This window comes from Miscanthus floridulus, chromosome 3 (genome assembly GCF_019320115.1).
Source record: "Miscanthus floridulus cultivar M001 chromosome 3, ASM1932011v1, whole genome shotgun sequence".
Lineage (NCBI taxonomy): Eukaryota > Viridiplantae > Streptophyta > Magnoliopsida > Poales > Poaceae > Miscanthus > Miscanthus floridulus.
The window spans coordinates 64,010,233-64,022,804 of record NC_089582.1 but is presented as its reverse complement, the minus strand read 5'-3'; the positions used below and the strand labels follow the sequence as shown (position 1 = coordinate 64,022,804).

General features: G+C 42.2%; 2 protein-coding genes across 3 annotated transcripts; both read right to left on the bottom strand.

Moving 5' to 3' along the window:
• Positions 1-1,896: 1,896 nt before the first annotated feature.
• Positions 1,897-6,126, bottom strand: LOC136545881 (cyclase-like protein 4). Of its 2 annotated transcripts, XM_066537854.1 has the most exons (7): positions 5,531-6,028; positions 5,333-5,375; positions 4,209-4,283; positions 3,462-3,559; positions 2,590-2,660; positions 2,335-2,464; positions 1,897-2,230 (listed from the first exon to the last, which is right to left on the bottom strand). In XM_066537854.1, the coding sequence occupies exons 1-6, from the start codon at positions 5,958-5,960 to the stop codon at positions 2,339-2,341; spliced, it is 843 nt and encodes a 280-aa protein (XP_066393951.1). In that variant the 5' UTR covers positions 5,961-6,028; the 3' UTR covers positions 1,897-2,230; positions 2,335-2,338. The 2 variants fall into 2 exon arrangements, with proteins under 2 accessions (XP_066393951.1, XP_066393950.1); XM_066537853.1 differs by lacking the exon at positions 5,333-5,375 and having other exon boundaries at positions 1,898-2,230; positions 4,209-4,281; positions 5,531-6,126.
• A 296-nt stretch (positions 6,127-6,422) lies between these two features.
• Positions 6,423-11,413, bottom strand: LOC136545880 (probable protein arginine N-methyltransferase 3). Its single transcript, XM_066537852.1, has 7 exons — positions 11,010-11,413; positions 10,316-10,822; positions 10,097-10,194; positions 9,377-9,455; positions 9,030-9,293; positions 8,784-8,951; positions 6,423-7,324 (listed from the first exon to the last, which is right to left on the bottom strand). Exons 1-7 carry the CDS (start codon positions 11,286-11,288, stop codon positions 6,887-6,889), a joined length of 1,833 nt encoding a protein of 610 aa, XP_066393949.1. The 5' UTR covers positions 11,289-11,413; the 3' UTR covers positions 6,423-6,886.
• Positions 11,414-12,572: the final 1,159 nt, after the last annotated feature.

Here is a 12,572-nt window from a genome sequence, read left to right as displayed (position 1 = left end):
CGCCATGGATCAAGCGCACACCCCTACCTGGTGCGCCAACTGTCGACAGAATATGCTCGGCAGTCCACCGAGGGGTATCCCACGATGGTAGATTTACCGGTGGGGGTGCGCGTAATCAGGAACCGGATGGTGACACAAGGCGCAGAGACAACGATTTAGATAGGTTCGGGCCGTCTGATCGACGTAATACCCTACGTCCTGTGTCTTTGGTGTATTGTATTGTATTGATCTGTATGTAGATATGATCTGATAGATCCTATCCGCTAGGGGACCCCTACCTCTCCTTATATACTCTGGAGGAGGTAGGGTTACAAGTAAAGTAGTCTATTTGGTACTATACAATGTCTTGCGGTGCACGCCGAGCAGTGTCATGCACGCCTTAACCTTGTGGGTCGGGCCACCCCTGGGGTCGTAGCCCATGTCTTGGGGGCCATACCCCCACAGATGGGCCATCACGGCGTCCTCCGATGGGGCTTCCCGATCGGCCTTAGGCAGATCTAACTCGGGGAGTGGTCGGCGATGAACCATACGCCCTTCTGGAGTAGCCGTGATCACCTAGTCTTCATCTTGCCACCTCGGACGAAGTGGACGAGTGGAGCGTTCGGCCGTAGCCGCCTGGTGATGCTGGAGTACGAGAAACTCGTCGCCTTCGGTAGATCAATCTAAGACCGACTCCACAAGGGACAAGCAATCGGCTAAGCCTTTGTCGACCCGATCGATAGATGCGATCAGATCGTCTTCATCAATGGATTTCCTTGGCTGACGAGGCGCCGGACGGTGAGCTCTCAGTGAGGAGGACGACCTCGGGACAGGTTCCGAGATCAGATCTGCTGGCGTAGACATTGGCATGACTGGCGTAGGATTATCCTACACCGTCTCCATGATCTTCCCTTCGCTGTTGGCGTTGATGACCCAGGAGATGGATCCGACCGTGAAGGATTGGCTGAGCCTGGGGGGCGAATAGAGAGCTTGTGAAACGCACCATCTGGTTCGCCATGAGGATCAGCACGCACACCCCTACCTAGCGTGCCAACTATCGACGGAATATCGTCGATACTTCATGGAGGGGTATACCCATGATGGTAGATTGTGTGGTGGAGGTGCGCGTGATCAAGAAACTAGATAGCAATGGAGACACAAGATTTAGACAGGTTTAGGCCGTCAATACAATGTAACACCTTAAGCCATGTGTTCTGCTGGATTGTATTGATTGTATGTTGGATGGAATAATGAGAGATGAGTTTCGAGAGGGTCCCCTACCCGCCTTATATAGCTAGGGGTAGGGTTATAGGTCGGTTAGATCTAAATCTAGTCGGTTACATGATAATCATTATATGGAATATCATATCTTGCATATCCGATCAGATCTATCTCTATCTTCTAAGAGCCTTGCAGTACAAGTGTCTAAGCCTTGCGGTGCACGCCGACCAGTGTCGTGCACCGGAAGCCCTCATCTTGTGGGCTGGACCACCCTGATGGTGCGGCCCATGTCTCTGTCGTGGGTATATGGGGTTATACCCCCCCCCCCCAAGTTCCTTATTACATTGTCTTTAATACGCCAAACCCACTTAGGGGCTTAGATGTACTTTCACATATAGGGAAAAAAGTTTTGTACGAAATAAATCGACCTAGAGTATTCTAAGTTAAACTTTCTTAAGTATGTTTCACCAATTTTACAGAAAAGAATACCATTTTTTTGGCACCAAATAAATATACTATAAAAATATGTTTTATGGTGTATCTAGTAATACTAATTTAGTTTTGATAAATATGGGTGCCCTTCACCATAGATTCGGTTAAAATTAAGATAGTTTTAATTTAGAACAACTCTATAAATTGATTTGTTTTGTGAAGGGGACAATAATAACACAATAGAGTTCTAATGAGATAATATTAGGAGAAAATGGTGGAAGAGTGGTGGGAGACACGGTTTCCAGTTGTCATGTGGATGAATGGATGTATTCTTATTTCATCATATACATAATATTTCCTCAAACCACAGTACCTAAATTTACACTCCCAAACACGCACACATACTCCACCCCTTTGCAGTGGCGGATCTAGAACCCAGACGGGGTTCAAGTCTGTAAAACTTATACGCTCAAATTTTATGTAGCGTAGATTATTGAATGTTGCTCCACACTAGCCGTGATAGCTTCAGCTCATATCAGTGTCCACTGGATTAGTCCCAGCCCAGCTCCGTATTCTTGGGTCCTCAGCTCCCCTATCCCTATGAACACATGCACAAAAACCATATCTCTATAAGCACCTCCAAAAGACTGAGTAGGTAGATTTCAATATCGATTATACAATGTTTTTGGAGATGGTTATAACCATGTCACTTGATGCGGATGCATCTTGCTGGAGAACCTTCAGCACCCCGCAATCTTAGTGGCAAGCAATGCAATGTGTATATTCCAGGGCTAACACGCTCCAGATTTAAGGCTTCCACAAGGATGACCTCCTAAACAGATGAAAAATATCAAGTTCAGTTAATTATGGGTGTGGATATTTCTAATCTGTAAGTCTCTCAGTGTGTGTGTATATCAGATTGCTAAAAAAATCAAGTGTATATGATGGAAATATTACCCTTTTTTCAAGAAATACTAAATGAGCTGGAATGCATTCATCAAATGCGCCCACTGACAAGTAGTCAACTCCTGCATGAACTAAAGGATGTTATACAAGAAGAAAGAAACATGAGATGAGTAGAAGGGAAACATGGGCTGATATTAAATGCTTAGCATAATCTAGTACACATTCGTCATCCAGATCGTATTTTGTGATTATTTCTGTACCCAAAAAATCCGTTTAATTTGTTACATCTTGCTATGCTCTTCATTCATGTGTATTTTTCTTCCTCTCACAATAAATCAAGATCTCCAACCATCCATGCAATTTTAGTTAGGCGAAGTAGATAATTTTGTACCAGCAAAACAAAAGGATCACATAGTAACACAAATAAGCTTGGTGCAAACATGCCACTAAATTAACTTAGTCTTACTACTAACAATTGTATCACAGTTTTGTAACTTGTATTAGCCAGCATGATCTATATATATATTGTGAGCTCAGATAATGCACAAAAGCTCAGACCATATGAAGAAACAACAGGATCAAAAATGTACATCTTTGTATGATTCGACTTAGAAAATGTTGTTAACAATGTCCGAGTCTTTCATGTATAAACATTGTTTAAACCATTTGCTTAAACTTGGAGTAATTGTTCATATATTGACCTATTTCACTCAATAAAAGATCTAAAATATTGAAGTGCAGAAATGACTCAGATAATGGACTCTTTAGGAATAAAAAAATATCACTTGTATCTGTCGTTCATTTTCATAGGCAACTGTAATGCCTACAATTAACTAGTACTGACAAAAGGGACAAATATTATAAATTCAATAGAAACATTTTTTGCAAGGCCACAAGTGACCCTCTAAATGGAACTAACTTACCAACTAGTTTGATGTCGGTATTATCAACCAACCATTGTGCACCATCCTTCATGAAGCCAACATAACTTGTATCAAATTCTTTCTTCCACATAAGCTTTCTGCATAAAAAAATGTGGTCTTTTTAACACATTCGACAACTAACACAAATTTCAGCCCTACTTTTGTCACCCATGAATATAGAATTTTTTTTCACTTAGACTTCTCAACTATTAAAAAGGGAACAAGATCATTAATGAAGAGGCTATTGCAAGATTAATAAGGTACTCCCTCTGATTCCAAATGTAAGACGTTTAGGACATTCACACTATCTCCAATATAACACTTTGACTTGTGTATTTGTTTGGTAAAAGTTTAGTATCTGAAATACAGAAAGTTATATACTATGAAAGCATTTTCCATGATGAAGATGCATTATCAATATATGCATCTTTTTATGGCCAAGTTGAAGAAGTTTGGCAAACTAGAATCCTGAAACAACCTATAATTTGAATTGAAGGGAGTATTAAATTCAGGTAATCTTCATTGGGTCGACATTATTCCAAATGGATCTAATTTAATTAGGTTGGAACTGTTGTTGGTGATATGACAATTACGTGCACTATGTCCAAAACCAAGAAAATCAAAAACAGATTAGCCACTATCATGCTCGGTATGTTGAATCCATCGATAAAAGGGAAATGTAGAAATGGATGTGTTTGCATGTGCCTATGCATGTTCTTTGGACTGTAATATGGAGGTAAAACATACCTGTCTGTATTTTGGGTTCGAAAGAGTACACGTCGAACACCTTTAGGAATGTTTAGGGATGCCATAACATCAGCTACATTGAGAAAAAGAGGAAATATCTTGTGACTTGTCCTGAATTAAACTCATGTTACACACCTATCATATTAGGACCATTTTTAATCTAAAAGCGCTTGTGAATTTTGTTAACCATTCCAGAAGCCTTTTTTTTGTAATCATCAATTGAAAGCAGATAGACGACTGTACACTACGGGATGTTAGATAATGCATGGTCATTGAAAACCTAAGCTAAACACCATGATATCCACCTGCAATTTAGAATTTTAACCGGTTATAGAAATATATGAGAGGGTGTATGGGAAAATCATTTTTATAGTTGTGCGATGGTGTTAAGGGCTATCGAAAGTAGGGACCTCTTCTGGTGAGGAAAAGTAGGGTATACAGTACATATGACGACTAACATAAGATTGTTTAATCAACAGCTCTTATTTATCAAAGCTCTACATCAGGTTTTGAATATTATCTACTATTTACTAAAAATAGCAGGGTTATGGATGGACATATGTAAGGAGCTAGAGTTTTTTTTTTTTTTTTGAATAAACAGGAGGGGCAAGGAGCCCCTACCGGAGGTTTTATTGAACAAAGGTAAAGATACAGAACAAAACATAACAAGTGCAGGAAAAAAAGAGAAACAGCAACACTAGGAGAAAAGCTAAGGGACTGGAAAGGGGTAAGGAGCTAGAGTTAGGCTGTCATCTCAAGTTTCATAAAGCATTAAAGCTGCAGGCATACTGAAAGTATTTGATTGGCCAATCTTATTATTATTTTGTTCTAAATACATTCTCTAAGTCAAATTATATAATCCTACAAAAAAAGGTGAGGATCGTGGCTAATGCACTAATTTAGCAACAAAGTATCTACTGGCTGTGTAGTATTTGCGATAATAATACTCAAAAGTATATGCTGGTATGTTTTGTCTCTCTGTTTTACCTGTTCGGCTGGCAGAAACTTGGCTGAAACTGGCTGGTTGTGTGAGAGAGAAATACTGTTGGCTGGTTTGATGAACAGTAAAATGTGAGGGGTATCAGCCGGCTGGTCTGGACGATCCAGACCAGCGAACGGGGTCTGTGATGTTCTTATCCCTGGGAACATCAACCAACAGCGCTGGTCCTGCACACCGTACCAACTCAAAAGTTTGAGTTTCACACCTCATAAATGAAATTAATTAGTTTAATTCATTTCTACTTATTTTTCGAGATAAAGAAACCCTGCTTAACTACAGTATATTATATATACTGAAAGCAACATGATAGCAATATATATACCGTTGAGGACGGCGAGGTCGAGCGTGTCGATGTCGAAGCCGGCATCGTAGTAGTGCTCGAAGACGTGTCCCGGCGCGTCAACGTGGGTGCCAGAGTGCGCGGTGAGCCGGAGCTCCGAGAAGTTGGCGATGTCGGAGCCGTTGCGCATGGACCGCGTCAGCTGCAGGAACTCGCCCGTGCCCTCCAACGACTCCCATGCCGGCATGTCCTCGCGGTAGTAGTGGCTGATGTCCACGATCCGGCCACCGTCGAACTCCTCGCGCCGCTCCGGCGCCGGCACCAGCACCGTTGCTGCCTCTGCCCCTGCCACGCCGCCGCATGCCTCCTCAGCGTGCGCGTAGCCCGGGTGCGCGGCGGGCTCGCCGGAGACAACCGCCACCGCGGGAAGCAGCAGCAGCTGGGTGAGAAGGAGCAGGGGCGCGAGCTCCATGGAATGGATATGCCTTGGACTTGGACTGCCCAGTGCAGTGCAGATGCCACGTACGTGTCAACACCCATCAGCTAAATAAAGCACACTACGACTGCTTGATGCGCCGCGGAAGTCAAATATTTCCACATCATTGCTTACGATCGTGTTGAACAAAGTGTTACTTTCTCCTGGCTTTATTTTTGTGCATAATAATATGGAAAGAATAACGAAGAAAGAGGTTAGAGATACTATACTAGTATGCTACTCCCACTTTAGTAGCTTATGAATGGAGGGCATCCTATCATATATGCTGATTCCACAAACTTCAGTTTGTTTTGTTTAATTTAAAAGTACAAAACAGGTTTCCATCGGTTTCATAAACTAACTACTCCCTCCGTCCTATAATATAATACATTCTAGCATTCAAAATTTGTCTTCAAATATAATACATTCTAGGAGATAAAAACCAGTTTTATATTAAATACTTTTCATTTATCAACCAATCACTATTAATCACATTGATGATAGCGTCTGATTAGAAAATAAAATAAGGATACATACATGTTTTATGTTCTCTCTTAATTTATCTTAAAATTCCTTTTTTTCCAAAGACCGTTGGCCACCAGCTCCTTGTCATCACTGTTTGTGATCTGTGAAGCGCAACATGTTTGATTACTGCAACAAATACATTATGTTTGCCTTCAACCCCGTCAACATCATTCAACTGAACTTGGGGCAAACCAGTCTGAATTTGATTCTTCTACACCATTACACCCTAACCATTCCAGAAAGCCTTCCAATCTGATCCTCACGATCATCATTTCACCAAAATCAGTTGCACAAACTTCTCCATTCAGTGTGCAAAACTTAAACGACCAAAACAAATTCTAATAACTGCTGCTCATGGAATAAGATGGTAGGGAATCCAAATAGGTATAATGATTTGGTCACAAGTTGAATATCTGAACAGGCCAGCTATGCTTCCGGCCATCTGAACTGATTGCTGTGGTTTCAACCGATATGTCTATGCTACGGTGTTCAGATGCCCTCACAATGCTTATCCGAGACCTGAGCATCGTAGCTGGGCAGTCATCTGTGCCAGCCGATGCAGATGAACCCAGGGCTGATTCCTCCTTCGCCATTGCAATGGGCTCTTCAAAGGTGAAGATTGTCTGTGACCAGTGAGTTGGTGGAGAGAAGGGAGAGGTGGAGAGGACAACAGGCTTCTCCTTGCAGAATCTGTTGGTAAACCCCGTGTCAAACCACAAGACAATGCCATAGCACCAGGTCACTCCAGGCACAGTGGCACTACTTTCGCTGAGCCTCAGTTCAAAGCTTGCGGTAAAATCCATCTCACTTTCCTTCATACTTGCAAGATCAAAGGACTGAATACAAGAAATAAAAGCAAGATGTTAGTATGAATCCCTTAATTCAAAGTGGCATTTGAGCACATTTTACCAATACTCAAAATATAAAATGTTATAAGAGAACAATTCGTTTTTTTTTACAAAACTACACTTTCTAAAACCAGTTTCACAAAACTAAACTTTTATCAACATAGGAACAAAAAAAATATACTTGAATCATTTTGACAAAACTACACTTTTCTTGATGAGGACATCAGTCCTTCAATTCAAACCACATCACCAGCCACAACAGATATGCAACGACTAGCCACTAGCCACTTGGTCTTGTGCACATGAACTCAATTATGTGATTCTTGTAAGGAATGAAGGTCAAGTCATCAAAAAAAATGAGAGCGAAATAAAAGGGGTACTGTGCCACCTGTCCTTGGGCTGGGCCGATGTAATAAATAAAGACCACATTTAGGCAGATTTGGAAGGGATGGGAGAGGATTGTGCAAACATTGTTCTTCAGTTGTGTCAGATGACCCATGCAAGACAGCCTTTGAGAATTCCACATGTGTTGAACGATATTGTTCTTTTTGTATTCCAGTTTTGCCTAAGTCAGGTTGCAGGAATTGAACCTTGTTTTCAGATAGCAAGGTCCATAACCATGCCGAGTTGGTTCTGCGATTACTAAGGTCCCACGACCTGTTCGTTCATAGTCAGATACTCAGATCGCAAGAATCACCTCCACCTGCTCGATAGTTACCTTTTGGGTCACCCAACCTTATTATTTCTTGTCTATTAATGTCACAAAACTACACATTTGTGCTCACTTCATTTCATAACCACACTCTTCAGATAATCAGATCTCAAAAGTGTAGTTTTGCCATACAGATGACAATAAAATGTGTAGTTTTGTGATAGATGATAATAGAGTTTTAGTTTCTTAAACTTGATTCCTCAAAGTGTAACTTTGCAAAAGAAAAAGGTTGCTAAATAAAGTGTCTTTTGCGAAATTTGCCCTGTATAGAGAAAGCCATGCATCGTATTAAGGACGCGTTTGGCAGCCGTTCTGCTCCCGTTTCTAGCGAGAAACAGTGGGAATCGTTGCCAAACGCAGAAAGACATAGCGATTCTGGAGCGAAACCTTTCGTGCTTTTGTACTACGAGAGAGAAACGGTGAAAAGTTGGTTTCTAGTGATTCTCATTCTCCCTTCTCACCTCCTATTTTTTTCAATTAATCCTTTTTAATTAAGTGGGACAAGTTAAAATGGGTTGTATTTAAGTTGTTATTCGTCCACAAAAAGTTTGGAATTTTTTGAAGTATATTTTATTTGATTTTTTTGTGAATTGGAACCCAGTCTACGAGAACCCGGAGCCCTGCCAAACGCGCCCTAAGGTAGTTAACACCCAGATTGATATCTAGCTCTACAGACATTTAACAAATTCGATATCAGAAGTGAAACTAAGTAAATATGCAGTCACAGGAACTTACATGGAGTACAGCAGTCTCTGTCACAATATCCTGAGAAGACAGTACATCAACTACAGGAAATCGAGCTGAAGTTGAAGTTACTTCTTTGCCAATACATGACATATCGAAGCCATATACGTTTTCCCAAAATGGCAAGCAAGTTCCACCTTTCCCGAAGCCAGCACCAAGCTAGAGGGTGGATCAGGCACGGGTTATCAAACAGCAGAAAATACAGGACAGAATGCAAGCAAGCAACTGAGGACTTACAATAGTTGCAGTATCTGGGAGAATAGCACCGCCAGGTTTAAGAAAATGATCACGTGCATATAGGACAGAACTTAGCATGGATTCATACAGCAGGCAATATCCCATCCATTCACTCACTAACACATCAAAGCCATTTTGTGGGACTTGTATTTTCTGGTTTAGCTCTTCAGCCTTTGTATGTACAACGCTTATCAATTGAGCACTACCTTGCTTTGGTTCTGCTTTCACGTTTTCATCATACAACAGACCATTATTCTTTGCAACCTGCATCATGCAATACCTATAAGATACTTGTGGTGCAAAGAGGTTCGGATTTTAATACAATATTGAAGAGAAAAGAGACATACTTGGGTAGCCACAGAAGCCATCTTTGCACTCCCATCAACAGCAACAACTCTAGATGCACCAGCCTTAGCTGCAAAAAGACTGTAGATAGGAAGCGTATCAACAGCTGCACATGCAAAATTGACAATTCACCATGCATCAACAGTAGTGATTTACTCATTTTTATGACCAGCCTTGGACTTCAGAAACATAATCACTATATAACATGCAGTGCTTCCTGGTCACGATAGGAAAGGTGTTCTAGCTGATCACAAACATAAGTCCATTTAGATTTGCCCTAACTACTAAGTCAATTTTTTAAAATTTGACTAGCAATATCTACAGAAGCATCTTAAATGAAAACAGTTATATGCCACCAAAATACTTTTCACAATGAATCCATAAATGTCAAATTTGTTTTGCCAATCCTTATAAACTTCAGATATAGATGGTCAAGTTAAATCATGAACTAGATCAGATTTGTCAACATTGTACCTACTTATAGGACCTTAATGTGCAACCAAGTCAAAATTATCCATAACCAGTCAGTTGAGTACAATTATCTGACCCAGACCTTTCTTGTGAACTATTATTCCACTGGTTATGTTTTCCAGATGAGCAATATGAAGCCCATTTTCTTTTACAAGATCCAAGGCTTGCATCATTGCATTTCATGGTTAAGATAAACTAACCCCCATGCGTATAATCAGTAGGTGACCATCATATGGTGAGTGCTTAGATACCTTAGAATTCCTGTGCCGCAACCAACATCCAGTACAGTTGCTCCACTTAATAGGCTAGGATTGCCTAAAATTGCATCTCTGTAAGCATCTGTTCTGACCTGAAAAAGGTTATTCAGAGCATTCGGTGTTTTCAGACCACACAAATACATACCGGACAAGAATAGACATACATATTTGACATGAACTTGTTGACCACAAATCCAGAAAGAGTTCACCTACTTTATCACCGAGCATCTCCCTGTGGATACCAAATGAACTGTAAGATCCAAAGTAGTTATCATCCACAGTTTTGATTGCTTTGGCATTAACACTAGCACGTGCAACCTTTAGGTGGCTATCATTCATCTCATGAGCAAGAGACTCCCTGTCCTCCCCTTGTGTACTCCCAATAGTACACTCTTCATGAAATTGAGGGCTGATATCAGAACCATTTCTTTCTGATATGGTGCTCAGTGTGTTCCCCAGTGGTTCAGCTAAAACCCCATTCCCTGCTGAACATTGTCCTCTTTCCATTGACATCCCACAGTCCTCATCTTCATCGTCATCTTCATCGATTGACAAGCTGTGCAGAAGGGAGTCGTCTTCCATGAAAGGTTTCAAGTACACATGGTCTTCCCATGGCACCTTTCCCTCAATTAGGTAACTAGCCACTGCGTGCAAGTGGCTGCAGAGTTCGGTGTTGGAAGAAAATGTTTGGCCACAGCTCCAGCATTTTTTCTCTGCAACCTATGAATCAGCAACGGCTAGAAATCAAGCAGAGTACGCACAGAAATTAACAAACTTGAACCTTAAACAGCTCTTCATACCACCATAGAACCATTTACTTAAGCAAAGCAATTGAGCTGATAATCTACTGCAGGCATTAACGTGGCCAAAAAAGATTACTGCCAGCAGAAGGGTGTTGCTGACACACCTCGGAGCGGACAAAGTTGATGAGCTTGATGCAGCTGTAAAAATCCAGCCCCAGCTCCTTCACGATCCTGTGGAAATCGAAGCAGTGCTCGGCGGCGCAGTGCTCGAAGAGTGAGCTCTCGGTGTCAAAACGCGAGCTACAGAACAAGCACAGCAGCCCGCCGCCAACATCTTCGCCGTCGGAGCACCAGTCGTCCCACCCCTCCTCTCCTTCCTCCTCCTCGGACCTTAGCGGCTCTTCTGCCTCAACCTCTTCCTTGTCTGCAGGGCTGCGCTCCATTTGCTGCGCGGCGTAGTTTGCAGGGGAGCTCCCCGGCGCACTCGCTCGGTCAGTCGTCTCACCGGTCGCCGCGCCGCCACTCAGAGCTAGTGCCTCACCGAACTAGGGTTTTAGACAGATGAGGGGTTTTAGGACTAGTCGTCCAACCCAACAATTGGGCCTTTCTTAGTTTGCCATTTGCCAGGTCGACCCACCTAATACTCTCGACGTCTGAAGCCCAGTACGAGGTGCTCATAAGTTATAAACCTCCCGTTGTTCACCGCGAAAAATGTTTGGCTATCCACTGTGTTCTTCGAATGGTCTGGACAATCTAGCATTAGTTTATGTATGGTCAATCTTTGTATCAACAGTTTTTTGGGCAACTCCGTTAGAGAATGGTTGCTCTGTGACGAGGACATCAACACCAACGATATATCCATACCGACACAAGTACCGGTTCTAATCCTATTACTTGCATCCGTACTCATCAACTTAATCATTAAGTAAGTTCACTCTTGAGTTCTTGTCCATCATATTTAGATCATGGAGACACGTGTACTCTTGTTTTGGAACCAGAGAGAGGACCGAAAAAGAAAAGGATTCGTGCAGGCTGGATTCGGACTCCAGGACAACTCCAACTTGTGATAGTCACCACAGTCGCATACGGACTCGGATCGGGACGTTCAAGTACTTCATGGAATCCTTATGAAGTCTTTTTCATATGGATTTAGAATCAAGTCCATATCTGTTCTGAGGCGGCTGCAATGACCGAATTACTACCGAGAGGTTTTCTGTCCAAAGGTGCTGCGTCGCCTTAGTTTGGCCCAATGGGCCGTGTATCAAGTCGAGTCCATTAGGGACACATCCTAGGGGTGGAGCACGACCCCAACACCCTGGTGGTCGTCCCTTCACCTTCATATACCCCTTAGCCGCCACCAAGAACAGTTGAATTTTGTTTAGATCAAGTTTAGCTCTCGCTACTTGCTTGTAAGCGTGCATGCTGGATCAGCCGCCTATCTTCTTGTCTCCGGAACCCCACCTTATTTGAGATTGAGTTTGAAAACCTTCATCTTCGTCTAGTAAATTCAGTACTTGTTATACTTGTTCTTACTAGTTCTTTGATTGCTTGCAGGACGAGTGTCCTAGTGGCTGGGTGACTGTCGGTGCGGGACCCACGGGATACTCCGCAAGGAAGTGAGAACTAGTCTAACTAGGATTCTTCCCTGTAATCTTAGTAGTAGTATTACTCTGTAATCCTACTAGGAACTCTCATTGTAAATCGACTAGGACTCTGGCCTCCTGACT

What these genes read in the sequence shown, in the direction of transcription:
- LOC136545880 (XM_066537852.1), bottom strand. Translation starts at nt 11,288, where the DNA reads ATGGAGCGCAGCCCTGCAGACAAGGAAGAGGTTGAGGCAGAAGAGCCG. An exon ending in TGCGGCACAGGAATTCTAAG is followed by an intron (nt 9,456 to 10,096) that starts GTATCTAAGCAC and finishes TCCTATCTACAG; the next exon opens with TCTTTTTGCAGCTAAGGCTG. An exon ending in TGGCTTCTGTGGCTACCCAA is followed by an intron (nt 9,294 to 9,376) that starts GTATGTCTCTTT and finishes TGCATGATGCAG; the next exon opens with GTTGCAAAGAATAATGGTCT.
- LOC136545881 (XM_066537854.1), bottom strand. Translation starts at nt 5,960, where the DNA reads ATGGAGCTCGCGCCCCTGCTCCTTCTCACCCAGCTGCTGCTGCTTCCC. An exon ending in CGACCTCGCCGTCCTCAACG is followed by an intron (nt 5,376 to 5,530) that starts GTATATATATTG and finishes TACGGTGTGCAG; the next exon opens with GACCAGCGCTGTTGGTTGAT. An exon ending in CGAACCCAAAATACAGACAG is followed by an intron (nt 3,560 to 4,208) that starts GTATGTTTTACC and finishes TTTTTTATGCAG; the next exon opens with AAAGCTTATGTGGAAGAAAG.